The 21,083-nt window shown below is 41.6% G+C and overlaps 2 protein-coding genes across 7 annotated transcripts in view; both read right to left on the bottom strand.

The window, feature by feature from the left end:
- POLQ (DNA polymerase theta) overlaps window positions 1-8,865 on the bottom strand; it is a 59,208-nt gene extending 50,343 nt beyond the window's left edge. For 2 of the 6 annotated variants that reach the window (XR_014854152.1, XM_085070049.1), the window contains exons 1-4: window positions 8,602-8,852; window positions 4,904-5,086; window positions 4,030-4,160; window positions 2,517-2,673 (exon numbers count right to left, since the gene is read on the bottom strand). Coding sequence is in view for 5 of the 6 variants with exons in the window: in XM_085070049.1 (XP_084926175.1) it covers window positions 2,517-2,673; window positions 4,030-4,160; window positions 4,904-5,086; window positions 8,602-8,803 (673 nt within the window). In the remaining variant the exon portion in view is untranslated. Of the gene's footprint in view, window positions 1-2,516; window positions 2,674-4,029; window positions 4,161-4,903; window positions 5,087-8,601 lie in introns of all 6 variants that reach the window. The other 4 variants (XM_085070073.1, XM_085070077.1, XM_085070063.1 and 1 more) reach the window with 3 other exon arrangements.
- A 1,334-nt stretch (window positions 8,866-10,199) lies between these two features.
- On the bottom strand, window positions 10,200-19,860 carry METTL16 (methyltransferase 16, RNA N6-adenosine). Its single transcript, XM_085070020.1, has 9 exons — window positions 19,630-19,860; window positions 19,347-19,546; window positions 16,905-17,045; window positions 15,829-15,944; window positions 14,942-15,084; window positions 13,632-13,701; window positions 12,538-12,627; window positions 11,458-11,631; window positions 10,200-11,364 (listed from the first exon to the last, which is right to left on the bottom strand). Exons 1-9 carry the CDS (start codon window positions 19,755-19,757, stop codon window positions 10,747-10,749), a joined length of 1,680 nt encoding a protein of 559 aa, XP_084926146.1. The 5' UTR covers window positions 19,758-19,860; the 3' UTR covers window positions 10,200-10,746.
- Window positions 19,861-21,083: the final 1,223 nt, after the last annotated feature.

Here is a 21,083-nt window from a genome sequence, read left to right as displayed (position 1 = left end):
TACATTGCTGCTGAAAATGAGGCTAGACTCAGTCTGCTATTTCTGTCTGCAAATCAGGTGTGTCCCTAGAAGACAGCTGAAAAAAATCTACTAAAAAGTACCTGAGAGCTACCAGACATGTTTACTGCAGAATAACTAGGTTGTTTTAAATCCCCATCCTGTTTAAAAAAAAAAGTTCTGAATGACAAGCAAGGAGGACTTGATTTTTTTTTAATATAATTAAACTAGTAACAATTTAATTTCAAGTTTAAATTAAGAAACAAGTATCACAACAGGACATTGCAAATCCATTCCCAGCTGACATACTGAGAAAGCAGCAGATTCTTCCCTAATCATTTTCCTAAAGATTTCTTTAGCATCAGTGTCAAGAGGCTGAACAAGAGGAATATCATCTCCTGTGTACCTGGATGTTCTAAACTGACACGTTATATAATAATTAGCAACACAACATTGCTTTTAACTGCTTCGTACAGCAAAGAGAGTTCTGGCAGGCAGAGGATTTGAGTTTCTCTCAACAATTTCCAAAGGCAACGTGAGCTATCAGCATGGGGTTGACATCAGCAAAAGGAACAGCTCAAGCTTGAGATGGAATCCAGCCAGGATTGCAGTCATCTCCCAATAACTCATCTCAAAAGATAAAACACCCTTGTTACAAACTAGTCTAAATTTAGAATTAATTAGAAGACAAGGTACAATCTTGCAGTTCGAGACAAGCTTGCTTTGGGTGACAGCTAAACTGGCATTTTCAGTTCATACCCATATTTTACAGCTTTTATGAAAATTTATCTCCAAACAGAAAATCTGTCAATTTCTTACATAAAGATGACTTTTTAAAATCAAATTTAATTTAAAAATTAATGTCAAAGAAGCATATAAAGAAAAAAATTTACCCTTATTTCAGTTATATGACTATATTGAGGCACAAAAAACCAGAGGTTTGCATCAGAGGTGTTTTCAAATGGTGAAAGAAAAATATGATGCTTTAAGGAGGTATTGGTATTGAGAACACATAAACTCAAATCTTGTAGTCACTTGGCTGATTATACTTCAATTACTGTTCTCAAGTACATTCATCTTAGAAAGCACATGTAGGAATGAAATGGAGGTTCCAGCCAGAGGGATTTGATGTACCTCTAGCTTCTGAAAGATGATATCATTCAACAGCACATTTTAATATACTGAGTATGCTTCCAAGGCACCCAAACCAACATCAAAATGGTCATCCTGACCCCACTGTCTGCCTTGTGCTAGCAGTACAGCTTGTATGGTGTGGTGATGTAGGATCAAACTAATCCTAGTTTAAACAAGAAAAAACACCTAAACCAAGCAGCCATATATTGAAGTAAATAACTGGTTTTCTTGCAAGTGAAGGGATGAAGACATACATTCAAGAATTTAGCTGGACTGCAGGAGCCTCCATTTGAATGAGCTTAAAATGCTGCACAACAGTCACCCACTCATCTTCCAGCCCACTGACAGTCTCTAAAGCATTCATGGTGATTCAGCCCCTATAGATCCAGGTGTGAAAGTGTTATCCCATGATCTCACACTCTGAAAAACACTGGGAGGTTTTATTTCCCATGTTCTCACTAAAAAGCCCTTCTGGTACAGAATGCAGCAGAATATTATGATACCAGATGCACACAGAACAGCAGTTTCAAAGGTGGAGGTCTCAGAGCAGTTTGATCCTCATCTATTTTTGCAATTTTTACATCCTTAAAATAGCAACCAGCTACGTTACAGGACAGAGTGAAGATGGGAAGGATTACTGTATAAACATAACTGGGTATAGCATTATCGAGCAGAGAAAAAAAGAGAAGAACAAACTTCTGATTGGACTAGGAAAGCACATCTCTTTCCAAGCGTACATGGAAACATTGGGCTTCTTCAGGTTTTATCTCATCTCAAATACTTAATGAATACTTCCCTTATCTAGCAGCCATCAGGGCCACAGTGACCCAGAAGCCAATGTTGCAAGGACAGAGGGTTTTTGAGCAAACAAGACAGAAATGAATGTCCCAGCCCTCCTAGTCACCATGCCTACCCAGAGGAGCACTGTGTAATCATTCTGCTTATCTGGATCCAGATGAGCACAGAATGTAATTCCTTCTCTTCCTCAAGCTAAATGAAGACAGATTATAGATTCCACAATCTCTGTCTAAAACAAACTAACATAATATATCCTTGAACTCAAAGATATCTCAGAACTTTAATTCAATTTTATTAATTAGAAAACATTTCCTAGCTATGGGAATCATTGTTAACAGCAGCTTGCCATCCCCCTGTCAAACTAAAGCCTGCAGCTTCTAGCTACTCATCCCAGTTGCTGAGCTACATGGAATAGTAGGACTGTCCTCCTAAATCCAAATCAGAGGTGCTCTGGAAGAAGAAAATTGCTGCATATTCCTATATGGTGTGCCTGTCAGGTACCAAACTGAGAAAATACAAAGTGTCCCATGATTTCACATGTACCCAGAATATGTAACCCCCACAATAGTCAAGCCTCAGTATTTTACCCAGTGAGTCCATTTTGTTTTCTTCTATGAGCCTATTGATTAGTCCATTGGCTTTCTCAATGGTGCAGACAGCAACATCCAGAGCAGAAAAACGTCCAGCAGGAGACATGCTTCCCATGTAGCCTTCAACTCTCACATCCACCTCCTGAAACAGGGCCTGTTTTCCAAGGATACAGAACATCATGCCAAGGTTACAACTCTGAATTTGACCAATGCCTGATGGAATCACACAAAAGCCTGCATTCTACATCTACAATTTCTAGTACTTCTAATGCCAACTAATCAGATTAAAGCCTTCTCTCAGCCAGTTACTGACACTTCTTTTTTCCACTGTCATTTTTTATTTCCAAAGCAGAACCCACAGAGTACACGTTGCAAGACAGTGTACACAACTGAGTAAAAGATGAGGACCACTGTTTTGTATGAAAAGATTTAATATTAGAAATGTTAGGGAACACACAATGCAACAGTTTATAATATCAGTGGCTTATGTACAAAGACACCTTCCTCTTGAAAAATCCTGGGCAAAAGCCAGATATGGAATGCCAAACACAATGACACATCTCACACTGAAAGCGAAGAAACAACAACTTCTCTTCCAGGTCTCATTACTGCAGTGCCAAAGCTCTGACACATCCCACACAGCATTAACAAAAGATACAAATATTTGGACCTCACAGGTAGGACATCTTTTGAGTTCAAGTATATGCAGCTATGGCCAAACCTCATGCCAGGCGTAGTAGAACAGAGCACTGATAATCCTCCAGCTTTGCAAGATTAAAGCAAAAACGTGTCTCCGTTATCAATCACTACCAAGTAGCTTTTGCACTCAGTTTATAGGATTTCCTAGCAATTTGTAAAGTTAAGAGACCATCTCAGCTGATGAACAACCAAAATGTCATAAATGCCAGAAACGATAGCAAAAATGCCTGCTGGGTTTGGATTTGGTTTTAGTCATTGTTGTTACCCAAGGGCAAAAATGTTTGATATGAAAATATTTCAAGAAAAAATACTTATATTTTAAAAGGGGTGTTCCCACTGTAATTTATTTTTTAAATAGCTGGGGTGAGGAAGCCAAGACATAACCATATTCTGGCAGAAAAAATTAGCAAAGTCAAAGTGAAATCAAAAGCATAAAATTGTGGCGGAACACCCCAAGGAAAGCTAAAATATTTTTTTATCCTTTATGCCTTCCCTTTGTACTTTCTCTGAAACAATCTCTCATTAGAAACTTCCTTTAAAGTTTGTGTATCATAAAATCTGTGAATAAATGCAAGTAACAAGTAACAGTGTTTTAATCAACTCCATAAAATTTTCCCAAGTTTACCTTTTTGGCTAAAATTTTAATTTGTTTTCATCTCCAATGTAGAGTGAATTTTAAATTACCTACAACTTATTTTTTTTAAAAACTCATCAATTTTTTTCCCCAAAATCCATGCTTTTGCAATTCTGTTTAAAAAATATGACCCAAAACCTACTACCCATAAATTAACTCTCCTTGAATGCTGCTTACCTGCAGGTAACATTTCTTCTCCTTGGCCACAGAGACAAAGGGAAGGATGAGAAGGGCTTTCTTACGAGTCTCCAGGACTCGCTTCAAAATCAGCAATTCTGCAACAAGAGTCTTTCCAGCACTGGTAGGAGCTTGAATAAAGAAGAAAGGGTGGTTTAATAAATTTTTAAAGTTTAAAAAATAAATCCAAAGAACAAGCATCACAAAGCTAGCATCCAAAGCTGTTACTGGAGAACTTAGGGTGGGACTCTTCAGCTGATGTCTCTCACCCACAACCACTTTTGCAGTCAACCCTATAAAGAGTCAGGAAGGCTAAAAATCACCCACCTCTCTTCTAAGTTCTTCATCTTTTCAGTGCTGCTCTAGAACTTTTTTTCCCATGAAGGGTAGACAACCAAATGTCATTTCCCACAGGCTTCTAGTCCACAAGTCCTTCCTTCTTCTCCTTCTGTACTACTTTCCCTTCTACACACACCCCCCACACACAATATGTGACGAGAAATGATAAATGGACTGGAAAAAATAGATAGTAAGTAATATTCTCAGAAGTATTTGGATCTACCACTGCTGTTATCACTCAGTTCCTAGTTGACAGTCTGCAATAAGAGTCATCATTAGCTGACTCCTAATTATAAGTTTCTAAAGGAACTTTAAATGAGAAAACAGGGGAAAAAGTCTCTCTTCACATCTGGAAAGGAGACCATTAAGTCAGGTATGAGGTACAGCAGTGGGACAAATCTTAATGGGATGTGTCCAGAAGAAAAAGGACCTTAACCTTTTTATCTACCAAATCAGAATCCTTCAGCACCAGTACGTCCTCATAAATGGTACTGGAAAGGTTAGGGGGAACTGATTTTGTCAGATGTTCGCCTACCTGAGTAAACTAGGTTCTTCCCTTCCAGAACTTGTCCGAGCATTAGGCATTCTGCTTGCCATTCAAACATCTGCACTACTCCCAGACTGTGGTATTTCTCCAGAACTGCTTTGGGAAGACCCCAGCTTGCAAGGAGCAACTTGTCTGCTTGATCTTCAGGAACATTTACCTGCTGATACTGCCCTTTGGGAGGAGAAAATTTAAAAAAACAAATTAAAAGTCAAGTATTATCCTTGAATCTGAGGTCACTGAGGTTATACACCTAAATGTCAAACGTCTCTACAAACTCCTGTATTACAAGAAAAGGCAATATCTGCCGTATATTTTTCAGTATTTCATGACAGTTCACCATTCTTCTTATCTTCTGACATCTTTTTTTTAATTTTTCCTCCTATAAAGTTTTCCACATTCTATTAATTCCTTCACCATACCCTTGCTCTGGTATTTGCTTTTGAGACAGAGCAGCCATTACCAAACACACACTCAAACAGAATTTCAGCACTGATTAATAGAACAGCATTACAAGGTATTTGCCATCTCATCCTTCCCCACACCATTTTCCTTTTAAATTACTACTACTGAGTAATCCTCACTGATTACAGAACTGCCCAGTCTTTTTTCTTGTTTTAAAGATGAATGAAAACCACAACATAAACCAAAGAAGCAGCTCAAGCTACTCTGTACTCTGTCATATTTCAGTTTATTAACACTGATTAGTATCTTCACAATACTGCCAGTTCTTCTAGATTAATTAAGTTCCTTGATGATTATTTCTTGCCTTAGTAACCCTAAACAACTTTGTGCTGACTACAGACACTGCCTCCTCCCTCTCCTTCTCCTCCCTTTTTCCAAATCATTAAGAAAACTGAAGTCTTTTGACCCTTTCAGGTTTCTGATCCACAGTAATGCCTCCCCTATCACCCATAAATATAAAGTTCCTGAAGCAGCATTTTGTGAAAGACCTTGTCCAACTGAGATAAAAACCAAGTAACTGTGTGTACTGACTCTACTGTATGTGTTCTTCTACTGGTATATTCAAAACATTCTAAAAGAAATTTCCCACCATTGTTGACAGCATAAGGGCAGGCATGATCAGCAATACCAGCCTGCATAAGTACCCAGCATTTTTTCTCTCAACACACTAAAAATTTCAACTGCTGCCTTGGGGTTAACCCCAACCTAGGCTTCATGATCAGTCTACTCTACACAAATATATAAAAAAACTTGATCTATAGCTTAGTTCTGAAAGGTTTGTTTCACTTTGTGTAATCAAAGTACCATAAAATACTAAACAAAAAGCTAAGCACCATCAGGAGAGAACAGAAATATGCTACAAAGCAGAACAGGCTTTCCAAGGGGAATTCAGAGAAAACCAGAATTGTGAATCCTAAACTGTGACTGTGGTGGGTTGACCCTGGCTGGACACCAGGGGCCACCCAAAGCCACCCAAAGTCATTCCCCTCCTCAACTGGACAGGAGAGACAAAATACAATGAAAGGCTCATGGGTGAAGAAAAGGACAAGGAAAGACCACTCACCAATTACCACCACAGGCAAAACACTTCGCTCAAGGAAAATTAATTTATTACTAATCAAGTAAAGTAGGATAATGAGAAATCAAACAAAATCTTAAAAACACCTACCCCCTACTCCTCCCTTCTTTCCAGGCTCCACTGTACTCCCAATTTTCTCTACTTTCTTCCCCCCAGCCACACAGGGGGACAGGGAATGGGGATTGCAGTCAGCTCACCACACCTTGTCTCTGCCACTCCTCACACTCTTCCCCTGCTCCAGCATGGGGTCCCTTCCATGAGAGACAGCTGTCCACGAACTTCTCCAACATGAGTCCTTCCCACAAGCCACAGTTCTTCACAAACTGCTCCAGTGGGAATCCCCACGGGGTCACAAGTCCTGCCAGCAAACCTGCCCCAGTGTGGCCTTCCCGTGGGGTCACAGCCTCCTTCAGGCATCCACTCACTCCAGCACGGAGTTCTCCACAGGCTGCAGATGGAGCTCTGCTCCACCATGGACCTCCAAAGGCTACAGGGGGATGATAGCCTGTCTCACCATGGTTTTCACCACGGGCTGCAGGGGAATCTCTGCTCCAGGACCTAAAGCACCTCCTCCCATTCCTTCATCACTCACCTTGGTGTCTGCAGGCTGTTGCCATCACATATTCCCACTCCTCCAGCTGCAGTTGCCATTGCACAGGCTTTTTCCCCCTTCTTAAATACATTATTCCAGGGGTGCTACTGCTGTTGCTGATAGCCTTGGCCAGTGGCAGATCCCTCTTGGATCTGGCTGGCATCAGCTCTGTCTGACACAGGGGAAGCTTCTGGCAGCTTCTCACAGAAGCCACTCATATAGTCCCCCCTTGCCATGCAAATCCAGTGCAGTGACTAATATGGCAGAATTAGGATTCAGAAAAATAAAAAACCTCTATGTGATGGGACCTTGAGCTTTTTCCCTAGCATTAAAACCAACAAACTTCATGTCAAAGATGGAATGAGTAAAGGATTACGTGATTCTGCTAGAACTATGTTTGGAAACTTAAGGCTTAGAGACCTTAAAGATCTCTGTACAGAAGTATACCTCTGACACTAACCTTTTTTTACCAACTAAAACAATGCTAAGTAACAGTCAAAATTAGAAAGATACAATTGGTGGTTAAAAGCACTGTATCTTAGATTTCTCTGAGTGAAAACCATCCCAGAGTGTGTGGCCATTTGAGCACAAGAGTGCTGCTTACTGAATTGCCTTTGAGTTGACTGTGGAAATGTGTACATTGCCTTGCTCTGCTCTATTTGAAGAAATTGAAAAAATTGTATCTTGCAGAACATAATCACAACAGTGCGATGTGCCATGACTGGAGAGGGGACTGACAGATGTAAATACTTAAAAAAGTTACAGAAAAATCACAAAAGAGAGGAAACTGCAAGATGCTATATAAACATCTTGATTTTAGACGTTGCATACAATCTCGGTGCTCTATACATCTTGATTTCTCTATTGATCCAAGAGCACAATAAGCTGGTAAAATGCATGCATGGCATCTAGAAGCATCACTTAAAGTAGCAGTCTGGCAGCAGGACCACTTGATACGACATCTTGCCACAAGATGATTACACAAAATCTTGTATGCTGCATATAGAAATATATTGTGAATACTTCTGTATTCTGTGTGTATTCCTGAACCAATTTAACGAGGCAGGTAAACAAACCTTGCCTGGTACAGCAAAGAGACGGGACTACACCGATTGCTGTGTTATGGCAGCACCTAGAGGCCAAGCCTAGTATAGGCCCCTGTTACACGGCACAACTCCCCAGCTCACAAGCGTGCACAGAATACACATTTTTCTTATCTTCCTCCTCAACCACACAATAGCGTGTGAATAGCGCAGGCAAACCCTTCGATCACCACCCTGCTAACACAAGCACGTACCCCGGCTGCACCGCTGCCCTCGAGGGGAAAGCACGGAGCCAAGCGCGGCCCGAGCAGCGCCGCGCCGGGCCAAGGCCCCGAGCCGGGAGAGGCTCGCAGGGTGCCGGCCCTTCCAGCAGCGCCCCGTGCCCCCCGGGGCAGCCCCGCTCCCCCTCGCCCGGCCCGGCCCGCCCCGCCGAGCTGCACGACCGAGGGGAAGGCGAGGAAGCGAAAGAAGGGGACTGGCAGAGAAGGGCTGCGCTCTGCCCCGCCGGTACCTGGCGAGCCGCTGCGGCGCACGGAGAGGTCGAGGCCGGGCGGGGGGCTCAGCACAGCGCGGCGGGGAGCGGTGCGGTCGGGCGGCACGGTCTGCCCCGCCCTGAGGGAGCTGCCGGCGCGGAGCCCCTGGGCCGAGGCTGCGGCCGCACCGCTCGGGGTGGCGGTGGTGCTGGGGCCGCCGCCATCTTCCCGCCGCGCCATTCAAACGCGGCCCCGCCCCGGCCGAAGGGAGGGCTGCCTCGGGCCGCGGCCCGGCGGGAGCGGGGGCGGCCGGGAGCCGGGAATTGGGGCTCCGCAGCAAACAGGGGCGGCCGGGAGCCGGGAATTGGGGTTCCGCAGCAAACAGGGGCGGCCGGGAGCCGGGAATTGGGGTTCCGCAGCAAACAGGGGCGGCCGGGAGCCGGGAATTGGGGTTCCGCAGCAAACAGGGGCGGCCGGGAGCCGGGAACTGGGGCTCCGCAGCAAACAGGGCACCCCGCGGCTTGCGGCCCCCGCAGAGCACGGCTTTGTCTTTGTGCAGAGAGCGGGCTGTGCTCGTGCGGTACCGGTGAAAGGCTGAGGTAATGAGGGAAGAAAGGAAGGTAACGGGGTCTGCTTCAACGAAACAAGGCTTACCTGGCAGAGCTGAAGCGATAAACACGGGAGGGCACACAGGAGAAACAATCTCGTTTGCTGTTGCTAATGGCTCTGAGGCCAGAATAGCTGTTTCGGATTCTAAGAATAGGATTGTTTTACCTCTCCTCAGCAACATGCCTACCAGTTCTGTGAAAATTCTGCAATACCCGGAAAATCCATGTCTTTGTCCATCACCCACAGAAGCGCTAAGAAGCATTGTATCAAAAAAATAGGCTTTTCTAAGTGCCATTTAATTTCAACTGAAGAAAACATACTGATCTTTCCAGAAATATTGACAGCAAAGAGTGAACATTCAAAGAAGTTCCAGGAGCATGAACACCCAGTTACTTCCTTCTGACCAAAGTTACCTTTTTTGGGTAACACACACACATACACCACTCTCTCAGAAAAAACTCCATGTTCACTGTCTCACTTCAGAGAAATGGATCACAGCTGGGGAGGCTGACTTCATGAGGAGCAGCAGTGCTCATAACCTCAAACACACATACACCTTCTCTGAGGCATCCAGAATCCATGTCCCTCTCTTCTCACAGGAACAGGTCATCGGCCAAGAAACACTTGGAAAATAGCCAGGGATAAACAGGACTAGGGTTTGGAAGCAACTGTCTTCATCCCAGATGTCTTCCACTGAAAAATCTAAAGCTTCTGTACCCATCTTAGGCCTGCAGAAGAAATTTCTGGCCCTTGAAGAAGAGGATGTGCTCTTATTCCTGTCATTAAAGCAATCTCTTAAGATTAAATGGAAGCAAAATTCTTTAAGAATACTGCTGTCATTTCAGACAATTATATTTGAGTAAGTGTAAAGGACAGACGGTCTAATGGAAGAGTCAACATATTTTAATCCTCTTTAAAACAAGCAGCTCAAAAAGCTTCTTTTGTTGTTCAGGTTTAGAAAACCAGATACTAACAGTAGCCTCTTCTGTGTTTCAAAGCCCAAGCACCAGACAAATACAAGACACACTTTTTTCCTAAAGCAATTATTTTAATGAATTGACACTTGGAGAATGTATCCATTCTGCTACTCTGTCAACCAAAAGTTGAATACATTAAAGGGAAGAGAGGCATACTGAAATCCTCTGCTAAAGACTCCTCACTGCAGAAAACAATTCCCACTCCAGACTAACCATTTCCAGTATTAGTACTGAAAAAATACTGAAGAAAATAACTCAGTAAAGCTTTCTACTTAGTAACAATATATAATTATATTGTGCCAGAGAAAGACCAGAAATAAGCACTGCTGATATTTGAAATGCTCACAGCATAGGTATGTTTCACTTCAACATGTAGTTTTAACTACTCCAGTATGAAATATATTACTTCCCCATTACTTCATGTCCTCCTTACATCTTTGAAAAAGCTATTTAAAATATTAAAGGAGACATCTATCTTCATTCTACTCTTTTTGTTAAGGGGAAAAAAACAGGTTTTGCTACCTGAAACTTTTAATTCATTAAAAATAGTTTACAAAATTTGAGGACAGGCCTACTTTAACTAAGTAGGAAAAAGGGCTAACTAGCAACCAGTCGAAGAATTTGGTTCCGTAAGTATGTGCACAGCTGGTTCATCAAGTCTCTGTTCTGTCCTTCAACCCAGTGCATTTCTACTACTACATCGTTCCCTTCTTTCTTCACATTCATTAAACATTTGAAGAGAAAACCCCCACTAGTTTCTTTAGGGCTTTGTTCCTTTTCCACCATCGGATTGCTAGCTTGCTCTGAAGGGCAAGATTCCTCCTTCACATCACCAGAACCTTTGCCAAGCGATGTTTCTCCCTGCTTTGCTTCCATCTCCTCTTCCTTCACAGGATCACTGTGTTCTTCTTTGGCAGCAGATTCCTCTGGTAGCTCATCACTTGCCATCATCTGGGCACCCTCATCAGCTGCCATAAACCCCATTTCAGAGTCTTCAGTCTTGGGGTTTTCACAGTCTGAGCTGTTGCTCACACTCTTCTGGCTGTTCTTTTCCTCCTCCATTGCTTGAAGAATATCTTCAGAAGCCCGAGGAAGTTCTCGTAATTGCCTTATTCTCTCTCGTTTCTTTCTCCTCAAATGAATCCAGGAGTTTTCAATGGCAGTCACAAAGAGGCTAATTTCATCTTTTCCACACGGAACACGTTTATGCTGAACCTACAGCAGAAAACAGCACAATTTCATACAATCCTCTCAGAGATACGCTTTCAATTAGGACACTGTTTTAACATCTAATACTTCATACTCTACCTTCAGATCAGTGAGAATCTTCTCTACCCAGGCTCTAACCACAGCAATAGCTTCTACAGCATCCCAGCCCATAGCTGAAGCTTTGACGGATAATTCTTTGACTGTAGAAGCCAAGACCATGAATGTAATTGGTTTTCGTGGTTTTTCTAATTTTCTTCTTTTAGAGGGAGGTGACTGGAAGAAGAAAGAAAGAAAAAAATTACAAGGCTATGCAGTATTAGTGGGGTGACTTTTGTACTCAGAAGACTGTGATTCTGTAAGACACGAGGATTAAGAGTGTAACATAAGCCACTAAGCAGTCATTCACATGGTCTGTGCTCCACTTCACCCCCAGGAGTTTTACACTCAAACCAGCTAACAGGATCATGCACTTTATGCTAGCCTGATGGACAGAGGGAGTTTATCTGCAGGTATTAGGCAAAAAGCTTCATTGGTTCCTTCAAACTATTAGCTCTCCACGAGCTGGGAAAGTGTGGCTGCTCTTAAGAATAGAGGTCAACTGCCAATATCCACATTTCGATCCAAGTGCACTGAAGGTTTCCTTGCATCTTCCTTAAGATTGGTTATTGTCTATACCTATATTCAAATATACAAACATCCAGATCCAAAAAAGCAACTGGCTCACATTTAACGTGAACAAGCTCCACTTACATTCATGTAGGCAAGTCTGAGTTAGACGTGGTCATACCTTTTTGGTAACAGAATCCATACGATAAATTAAAACTGAGCTCTCAGGGGGAAGCTTAAATTCAAATCCAGCCCCAAATTTAGCATATTTTTATTACTACTAAACTGCTATTTGAGTTATGTTACAAATGATCCTTATTTTCACTGAAAACCACAGGAAGTTCCTACAATGGCTTCCTTTTTCCACCCTAAACATGGGTCACTCATGAATCACATGTAACAACATGCTAACAGACTGGCAGCCATCTAAGAAATTCCACTGTCCATACAGCCCAGCATATCCAACAGTCCAGTCTGAAGAACTGTTTGTATCACAGTAGTTATCGCTCATTAGCCCCTTCCTCAAGTAAGAGACACAGAAAATCACAAACAAACCAGAATTAAGCTACTTACAGGTACTTGCACATCATCATAGAAACTCCAGGCCAGTGCCCATCTCATGGTGCGTCCCTGACAGAACTCAGTATGAGTGACTTTAGGAACCTAGGCAAAGAAACAATACAAGACATTATTTCAGATTAGTAAACAACACTGTTTTACTGCACACATTTTCAAACAAAGTGTATTTTCTTATTGCACAAATGGAGATTCTTTCTTTCATGACTTAGAGGTGTCAGGGCCCTCTCTCATTTCTTTCACTTTACTAAGACTGAGGTGCAACAGTTCAAGGACAAAGAAGAAAATCAGATACTTGAAATTTTGTGTCTAGCTCAGCATCTGCTTTTGGTAATTCATCTTTCTGGGCATTTATTTCACCAGGCATTCTCTTTCCTTTCACTGTTCACAAGGACAGATCTCACAATTATTTTCTTTGTATGGAAATTAGTGAAGACTATGCTTTTCCAGAGAGCCATCAAAAAGTTCTTTGCATAGCCCTCTTTAATGAGAATTGTAGCACAAGGTTCAATTTTACTTGGTGACAGCATTGAACACGAACAAAACAACCTGCCACTTAAATTATGTTACTATTTTTTTGTCAGCCAAATTCCTAGATTGCATGTTAGCTAAGAGGAAATAAAACTAGTTGATTTTTGTTTGGTTGGTTTTTGGGGGGTTTTTTGTTTCTTTTATGGTGGGTTTTTTAATGGGTGTTTTTTTGTTTGTTTGTTTGGGGTTTTTTTGTTTTGTTTGTGGGTTTTGTTGGGGGGTTTTTTGTTGTTTTGGGATTTTTTCCTTTTTTGTTGGGGTTTTTTTGGTTTTTTACTACAGCCTTGTTAAGGTTATTTTAAAGCAGAAACCCTGTATCTGAATGGATGGATGAAGACATGTTTCAATATGTGATAAAAACAAAAATCTGGAGACGGTATTTGCTATTTATCTGTCAGTTTTGAACCTACAACAGTTAAACAGTCCCTAACAGGGAACTGCAGTTCCTTCTTGTAATAAAAACTCAGTGAAATAATTCAACAAAAAATACCCACATACACGGAAGCATACTTTATATTGTAAATATATGCAGGATATATATGGACTCTATACAAACTCACCCCCTGGATTCGAAGTTCTTCTTTCAGTGGTGCTAAACTGCATTTCTTCCCCAACATGCAACTGTACCACCTGCAAAGTACACATTAAAAAAGTGTTTTACAAATAGAGATCAACTGAAAATGGCAACTACCAGTAAAAACTTCTTGGAGCAGAAAGCTGCAAGAACAACAGATTTAAAATCACACTTGAATAGAGTGACTAGGCCATAGTATAACAAAATCAGAACAGAAGGTCCAAACACAGACTGGACAGGATAATCTTTCTGAGCTGGTAGGAAATACATTAAGACTATTACTGAAACAGCACCTTAGCAACCAAGAATCTTGCTTCAAAGAGTGACTTCAGTTATGTGAAAGATGTTACACCTTAGAAGAATCTGTTTCAACTTCTCCATTTTGTTTGGAGAATGAATGAGAATAAAAAGGAATAACCAACTATTGGCAAGTAATTGTGCTCAAAAGCAGACACACTGACTACCATTTCTGCTCACTCAAATCTTATCCAGGCTTCCATCACATAACCCACATTTCATGAGGAACCAATCAGGCAAAAAAAAAGGAAAGGAAGTTATTTTCTTGCTTCTGGTGAAGCTTACCCTTCCACCCAGCTCCACATCTTCAGTATCTCCAAACATTACTTTAGATGAAGCTCTCTTCTTCATCTAAGTTATTTGAGCTCTACAGCCCCATCTTCCAAATTTTTTGATTACTGGATTCAATTATTAACATATATACATACTGAAGTACAAAAATTAAGATTCCCAGTTATCAAAGGGCAGTTTTGTCCAACATGGGGGGAATGAAAGCCTGATAGTCCGAAAACTGAAGATGTGCCATCTGTTTATGTTGCTCAGAAGAAGGCCTTGCTATGTTTTTTAATGCAGTTTATGTTCACCCAAGACAGCATTCAGTACCACAGTGTCCTTTAGCAAGTTATCAAAATTCAGCCAGGAAAAGATAGAAAATTTTAGGAAATCAACAGATAACCAGGCAGTGTAATAAAACCTCTTCCATCCCAAAAGCCCTTAAGAATGAACCCTGACCTGTCTTTATCAGGTACATATGCTAATTTTGCTGCAAGCTTCAAGTGTCACTTGTACAGGCCTTTTTTTGTCTTCTGCCTTTAAATACCTCCAGCAATAAGTTCTAATTGCTGCTCAGGAACAACTTGCTATGTAAGTATCATCAAACAAACCAAGCAGATATCACTGGACCATAGCTACTAAAAATAACATTTTCGCGTGACTTCTACCAAATATGAAGATAAAAGGTGTTAGTTTGGGGTTTTTCAACTGGAATAAAACACTTACCGTAACCTCTTTTTAAGTTGGAGACTATCATGAATAATTCTTTTGACAAATTCTAGTTCTCCTCCCTCAGCCATGATTTCTGTGATCCCTCCTGTATTTACAGAACTCGGAGGGGGACGCCGTGGATTTCGAGAATTAACTCCCTGAATTAAAAAACAAAAACATTTTACGTGAACATTTAATGAAATGTTATGCTGCTTTGTACACTACTTCCTATCTCAGTCTTTAGTGGGTACCAAGCATCACCACCTCTACTTATCTTTGCCCCATCAGAATCATGGATAATAAACAAATGCATTCTAAATAAGCATAAATGAGTGAATTCCCTGCAATCTCAAACCTAGGTAACCTACACGTCACTCATCAGGATCCTGCTAATATGAAATATGCACTTCCAATACATCTAAGACATGATAACTAAGTGCATCTATGTAATTACAATGTATAGTGTTTAATTAAATCTCAAATCTTTCTTCGACTGCCCTATATTACACATTTCTAACTAGATTCTGTGGGTGTTGCAAGACCTATATGATACTGTCTACATCACTAAGGAAACAAAAAGTTAAGTGAAATTCCAGGAACTAATTCCTCTGTACCACTGTTATGCAGTAGGCACCTGATTTCAGATTTATTAGCTGTCTACTTTCCAAACTGATTTTCCTAGAACTTGTGAAAGAATGCTACAGCTCATCCTTCACTTCAGGAAAGGTAACAGTTAAGTTTTCCAAGCTCCTTCAAGGGTTAGGGGGTGAGGAGGAAGAAGACTTAAATGCTATTTCATGATGATTTGAGATTTTTCACTCAACCTTCCCCAAGTCAAGGGGTTAAATTGTTGCTACCTTCCCACTGCTGAAATAAATGCAACATTCAGTTTGTTAACTTACTTTCGCTTCCAACTGGTTGGCAAAAAAGGGAGGGTTGCACATGCAGAAATCATAAATGATCTCAGATTCTTCTTTCAGTGCATCCATTAGAAGAGTCTTCTGTGGTACTTTAACCACTATTAGAAAAAGTGAATTTGGTCAGTAAGGAACTTTGTATTTTATTTAACATGCCATTTACAATATGCATTGTATCAAACCTGTACTTTCTAAACAATGCTTTCTACTAAAAAGAAACACTACTTTCTACTAAATCACCATGCTTATAAATATTTCAGATTAAGGAGTAGCACACAAACAGCCTGTATGTTTATACACAGCAGCAGAACCACATGAATCTGTTTAAAACAAAAGGGACTGCCTGAGCTATACCAAGTTCTCCAATACAACCACAAATGTACTTTAAGTCCTTCCAATTACAGGCACTAAAGCTTCACATGAGGCATGTTCCTTTGCCAGTTGCTTTTCCAGTATATTGAAAAACCATCACATCACTAAAAATCCTATGATGGCAGCAGGAACAGAAAACTCTCATTGCTCTCCACATCAAGTTCTGGATCTTCAAGAGTGACATGGATGACAGACTAAGACATGTTCAAAAGGATGCTTCCATAAGTTTTTATTCAGAGCTCACAAATGGACCTACTTTTTAGTACACTAGTTACTACAGAAAACTTTCCAAGCTCATTCCCAGACCAAGTCTGGCATACTGCTGCTGCTACCACAGGCAGTGTCGGGACTTCATTCAAGAAGTGAGGACAAAGAACTCTCTGTACAAGATACACCTTTGTGGCAGTCATGCAATTATCCAGGGGAGCACTCTAGGTCTCCTACTAGCATAAACAGCACAAACACTACAAAATATTTCAGTGACAGACAAGGAATACAGAGATAAAAACACCTCAGGGTAAAGTTTAACTTTCAGATTTTCATAAGGAAGAATATTTCTCTATCCACACATCCCAGTAAAAACAACTGAGCATGTGTTTGTGGAAGGAATACACATTCTGATGTGCCACTGAACATGGCAAAAATATGTCACAACATTTGTATGCTAATAATACCTTATTACATCGTACCTTTTATAAGGTCAGACAAGTTATTCTGTTCCACATTCTTCTTGGCATAATTGAAGCACATGTCATCCACTTCTGTGGCAAGGAAATACCAGCCATTCAAAGTTGCTCCAAGTAATGGGTATATACAAGATGCCCCTGTACCTGCAAAAGTGAAATCCACAAAAGAGGCAAAATAAATCTCTGGTGTTATACATAACGTGGTTGTTAACTATGTATTAATTACACCAAAAAGAACTAACTTCAAGAAAATGCTGATTACTGATCATCTACTACTCAATTCTTTAGTGAACTTTACTTTCATAATTTGAAAAACAACATTGTCAAATATGCACTTAAAGTAGAATAAAGAATTTAATAATGTGTAATAAATTTTCTAGTAAATTATCAACTTCATTTTAAGCTATTTTTCTTCTATATGACAGTGGTTAATTTATATACAGAAAGCCACATGCATTCTGGTTGTACTAAAACAAATACCCTACAACAAATAAATTTCTCTTCTGCTTTTTTCTGCTAGCACAAATAATTTACTTTGACACATACAGTAACCACAAAAAAATTTTCTTCCACCAAACTGTCTTTCTCTAACGCCCAAAACTATCAAAGAAAGTCAATTAAGATATCCAAAAAGATAGACAGACAGTTAAAAATTTGGTAAAAAAGAGAGAGATGCTAGCATGAAATAATTATGGCATATCTAGGTAACCAAACTATCAATGACATCCAAATTTAGGATTAAAGGGAATGGATACAAGAGAAGACATCCCACAACTACTTTTAAATGTTATTAAAACTTGAGTTTAGACACATATTGATAATCTGTTATACCGACTTATTGAAACATTACTAACTACATCTGTCAGTACCCAACAGCAAGGGGCTATTTCCAGCATTTCTGTAACATCCCTCTTGGATGACTTACTGCTTTCCCAAAGTTGGAAATCAAAGCTCATGCAAACTCAAACTGAAGATTTTGCAGTATGTGGAGGACATAAAGGACCTGTCTCTTCTACCCAACCACCTACCATGATGAAGTTCATAGAAATAATTTTCAAAAATTAAAATTATTATCAAACGTGTAGAAGCTGGCTAAGAAATTTAAAAGTTATAGAGGAAAGCAGCTGCAGACATCACGTGATGATACAAACCTGGCATCCAGCACAGCTGCAGCTAAAAACACAAGTCAGTAAATTTCAGAAGAGCAAGAAATCATGATAGGAAATACCACATAAACAGAAATGTAAAATCTGGCACAGAAAGAGACTACTGAACCCCAGATTTTGAAGAAGTCAGTACCTTTAAAGTTCTAATGTTAAGTATTAAAACATAGGTTTGAAAGGAAATTCCAGCTTCTCTCAATTTTGTAATAAGTTTTCTTCAGCACAAAACAGTTTTTGAAATCAAGCCTTTGAAATTTTAAAGGAAGATTCTATTGACAAAATAAAAGATGTGAACTAAAATGCACTATCACTGATGTCTTTTAAATAATTCATAAAGAATAACCAAAGATTTGGAATCCAAATTTTATTAATTGCATGTGGAAGCTCCTACAGAGCTTGCTTTTTTTTTCTTTAATTTCTAATAAAAACCAAATTATGTGCATCAGTGTACATCTTATAAATTTACATCTCTACTGACTGTTTACATTAATCTGCTGATATTGTTATTAATATTGTTAATATTGTTATATTAATCTAGATATTGTTATGATATTACCCAATAATCCAGACTGGAACTGAACATCTAGACTGGACAATATCATCCATCTGCTGATGCTTAGTCCAACTTAAAAGATATTTTTTTCTCAACAAGAAACAGGAACTCTTTGACCATCTACAACCTAAATACAGCTTTGCTAGCATTTGCCCTGGATTCTAATTCTATTTTAAAATAGCTACACTGAAATAAACTAAAATAAAAATCAAAGTTTCAAAAGGACAGGTAATTCACCTGTCAAATACACCTTCTGTCAATACAACAGAAGAAATGTTAGTAAATAGAACACTAAAAAATACTGCTATGCAACTCACAAACTCTCTGGTGCAAACATCCAAAAGCAAAATTAATTAATTAGCAACAAAACATAATTCACTAGTTAGAACACTGAGAAGTAACACTTTTAAGAAAATCTTTTAGAATTACATTTTCGTCTGCATTTCTAGCAGCATAATTTTTGTACACCGCACCAAGCTGCACTCAAGCAAGTGCAAGGCCCTGAAAAGCTAAACAATTGCCTGCCCTGGCTGCTCTTGTGCTTGTGCAGAGAAATCCTGCCCAGCCAGAAGGCAAAGGAAACACCTGCGGAGCTCAGATTGCCTTTCACCACAGCGAGCACAAGTCACACCTCTTTGTTTCTCAAACTTCACTTTTTTCTGTGGCCATGCAACAAAGCGTATCTGCGGATGGTTAGCAAGGAATGAAACACCTAGCTTTGCCAAGCACCTATGTCGATGCCTCGCCTCAGGGTTTGCTTCTCGGCGTGCTGGTGGCCGATGAGATCCTCCACCCAGTGGATGTAGTTCAGCCGCAGCGGCACGGTGGGGATGAGCCTTTCCACGGGGATGTCGATCGTCAGCCCGAAATCCTCCTTCAGCAGCGTGCACGTCAGAGCCCTCACCGCCTCGGGATCCTTGAAGTTCAGGCTGAAAGGCACAAGCAGAGCTTTCCTGGGCGCCCCGGTGTGAGGGAACAGGGGCAGCCACCCGCCCGTCCCGCCCGGCCGTACCTCACCCTGCCCGCCAGGGTGGTCTGCACGTGCTGCTGGAACTCGGGGTACTTGCCGGCCAGGTAGGCGAAGTCGGGCGGCTTGTCCTTGTAGCGGTTGCGGGCATGCATGGACTTGTTGAGGGCCATGGTGTGCGGGGCAGTGCCGTGCCGTGCCGGGCCGTGCCGTGCCGTGCCGTGCCGTGCCGTGCCGTGCCGGGCCGGGCAGTGCCGTTGGCGGCGCAGCGCCGCGGGAACACACGCACCCCGCGCCGGCCCGCTCCCGCTCCGCTCCCGGCGCGCACCGCGGCCCCGGGCTGTACCAAGGCGCGGCGGGCGGAGGGGGGATGGCCGAGCGCCGCCCCGCTCGAACCGCGGGCAGCCGCCGCGGAGAGGGAGGTACCGCTGCTGAGGCGGTGGAGTGACCGCCGTGTTGCCATAGAATCGTGGAATGTCAAGGGTTAGAGGAGACCTTAAAGATCGCCTAGTGCCAACCCCGCTGCCAAGGGCAGGGACACCTCCCGCGGGAGCTGGTTGCTCAAAGCCCCATCCAGCCCGGCCTTGAGCGTTGCCAGGGCTGTGGCATCCCCAGCCGGCCTGGGCAGCCTGAGCCAGTGCTCACCGCCCGCACAGCGAAGAATTCCCTCCTAACATCATCCTAAATGTCCCCTCTTTCCATTTACTTCGTGTCCCATCACTGCAGTGACCAAGAGTCTCTCCCAGTTTCCCTTCAGGTGCTGGGAGCTTGCTGGGAGCTCTGCACAGACCCTCCTGCAGGATGAACAGACCCGATTTCCTCAGCCTGTCTCACACGGGAGGTGCCCCAGCTCTCTTAGCTACCTCTGAGCTCCTCTGGACTCGCTCCAACTGTTCATGTCCTTCTCATGTTGGGGGACCAACAACAGAGCGGGATGCAGTACAGTTATAATGTAAATTTTCTATATAGAGGCGTCATTGCTTCAGCATTTGGTACTTAATGAGTAATAAAGACAAATAAACGAAATTAGATTAACAGTTGCATTTTTCTGGTGGCTGCTCTGTCCAGGCTCAGGGGCAGCAGCATGAGGAGCCTCCACTCCCATCTTCACGTAAATTACCCACCCAAGTCACCTCTGTTACCTTGAAGGGATCTTCAGCATTCTGAAACACCTCATAGCCATGGGCTTCTGTAAAATCCCTGCATGAAGCCACTGGCAACCAAGCAGTGGCCTGAGGCTTGTGGCTTACCTTGTGCCATGAGCTTTGAAACAGATGGATTTTAAATTATGTATTACACAGTTTGAGGTGGGGGGGGGAACCCAAGGTTTACATATCATACCTGGAGAAGATTTCTGAGAATTTCCCCACTTCAAGCACTTTCAGTCTGCAGCATGTACTTCTAATAATTATACTGCTGTGCTTGTTGAACATAAGTTATGAAAGAAAAAGTGTATTACAGTGAGCTTCTTGCTGTCTCTGATTAAAAAAAAAATCCAG

This window comes from Lichenostomus cassidix, chromosome 1, assembly GCF_008360975.1.
Source record: "Lichenostomus cassidix isolate B80296 chromosome 1, HeHo_3.0, whole genome shotgun sequence".
NCBI classification, from domain to species: Eukaryota; Metazoa; Chordata; class Aves; order Passeriformes; family Meliphagidae; genus Lichenostomus; species Lichenostomus cassidix.
The sequence above is the reverse complement of the archived record's forward strand: the minus strand, read 5'-3'. Positions and strand labels throughout refer to the sequence as shown.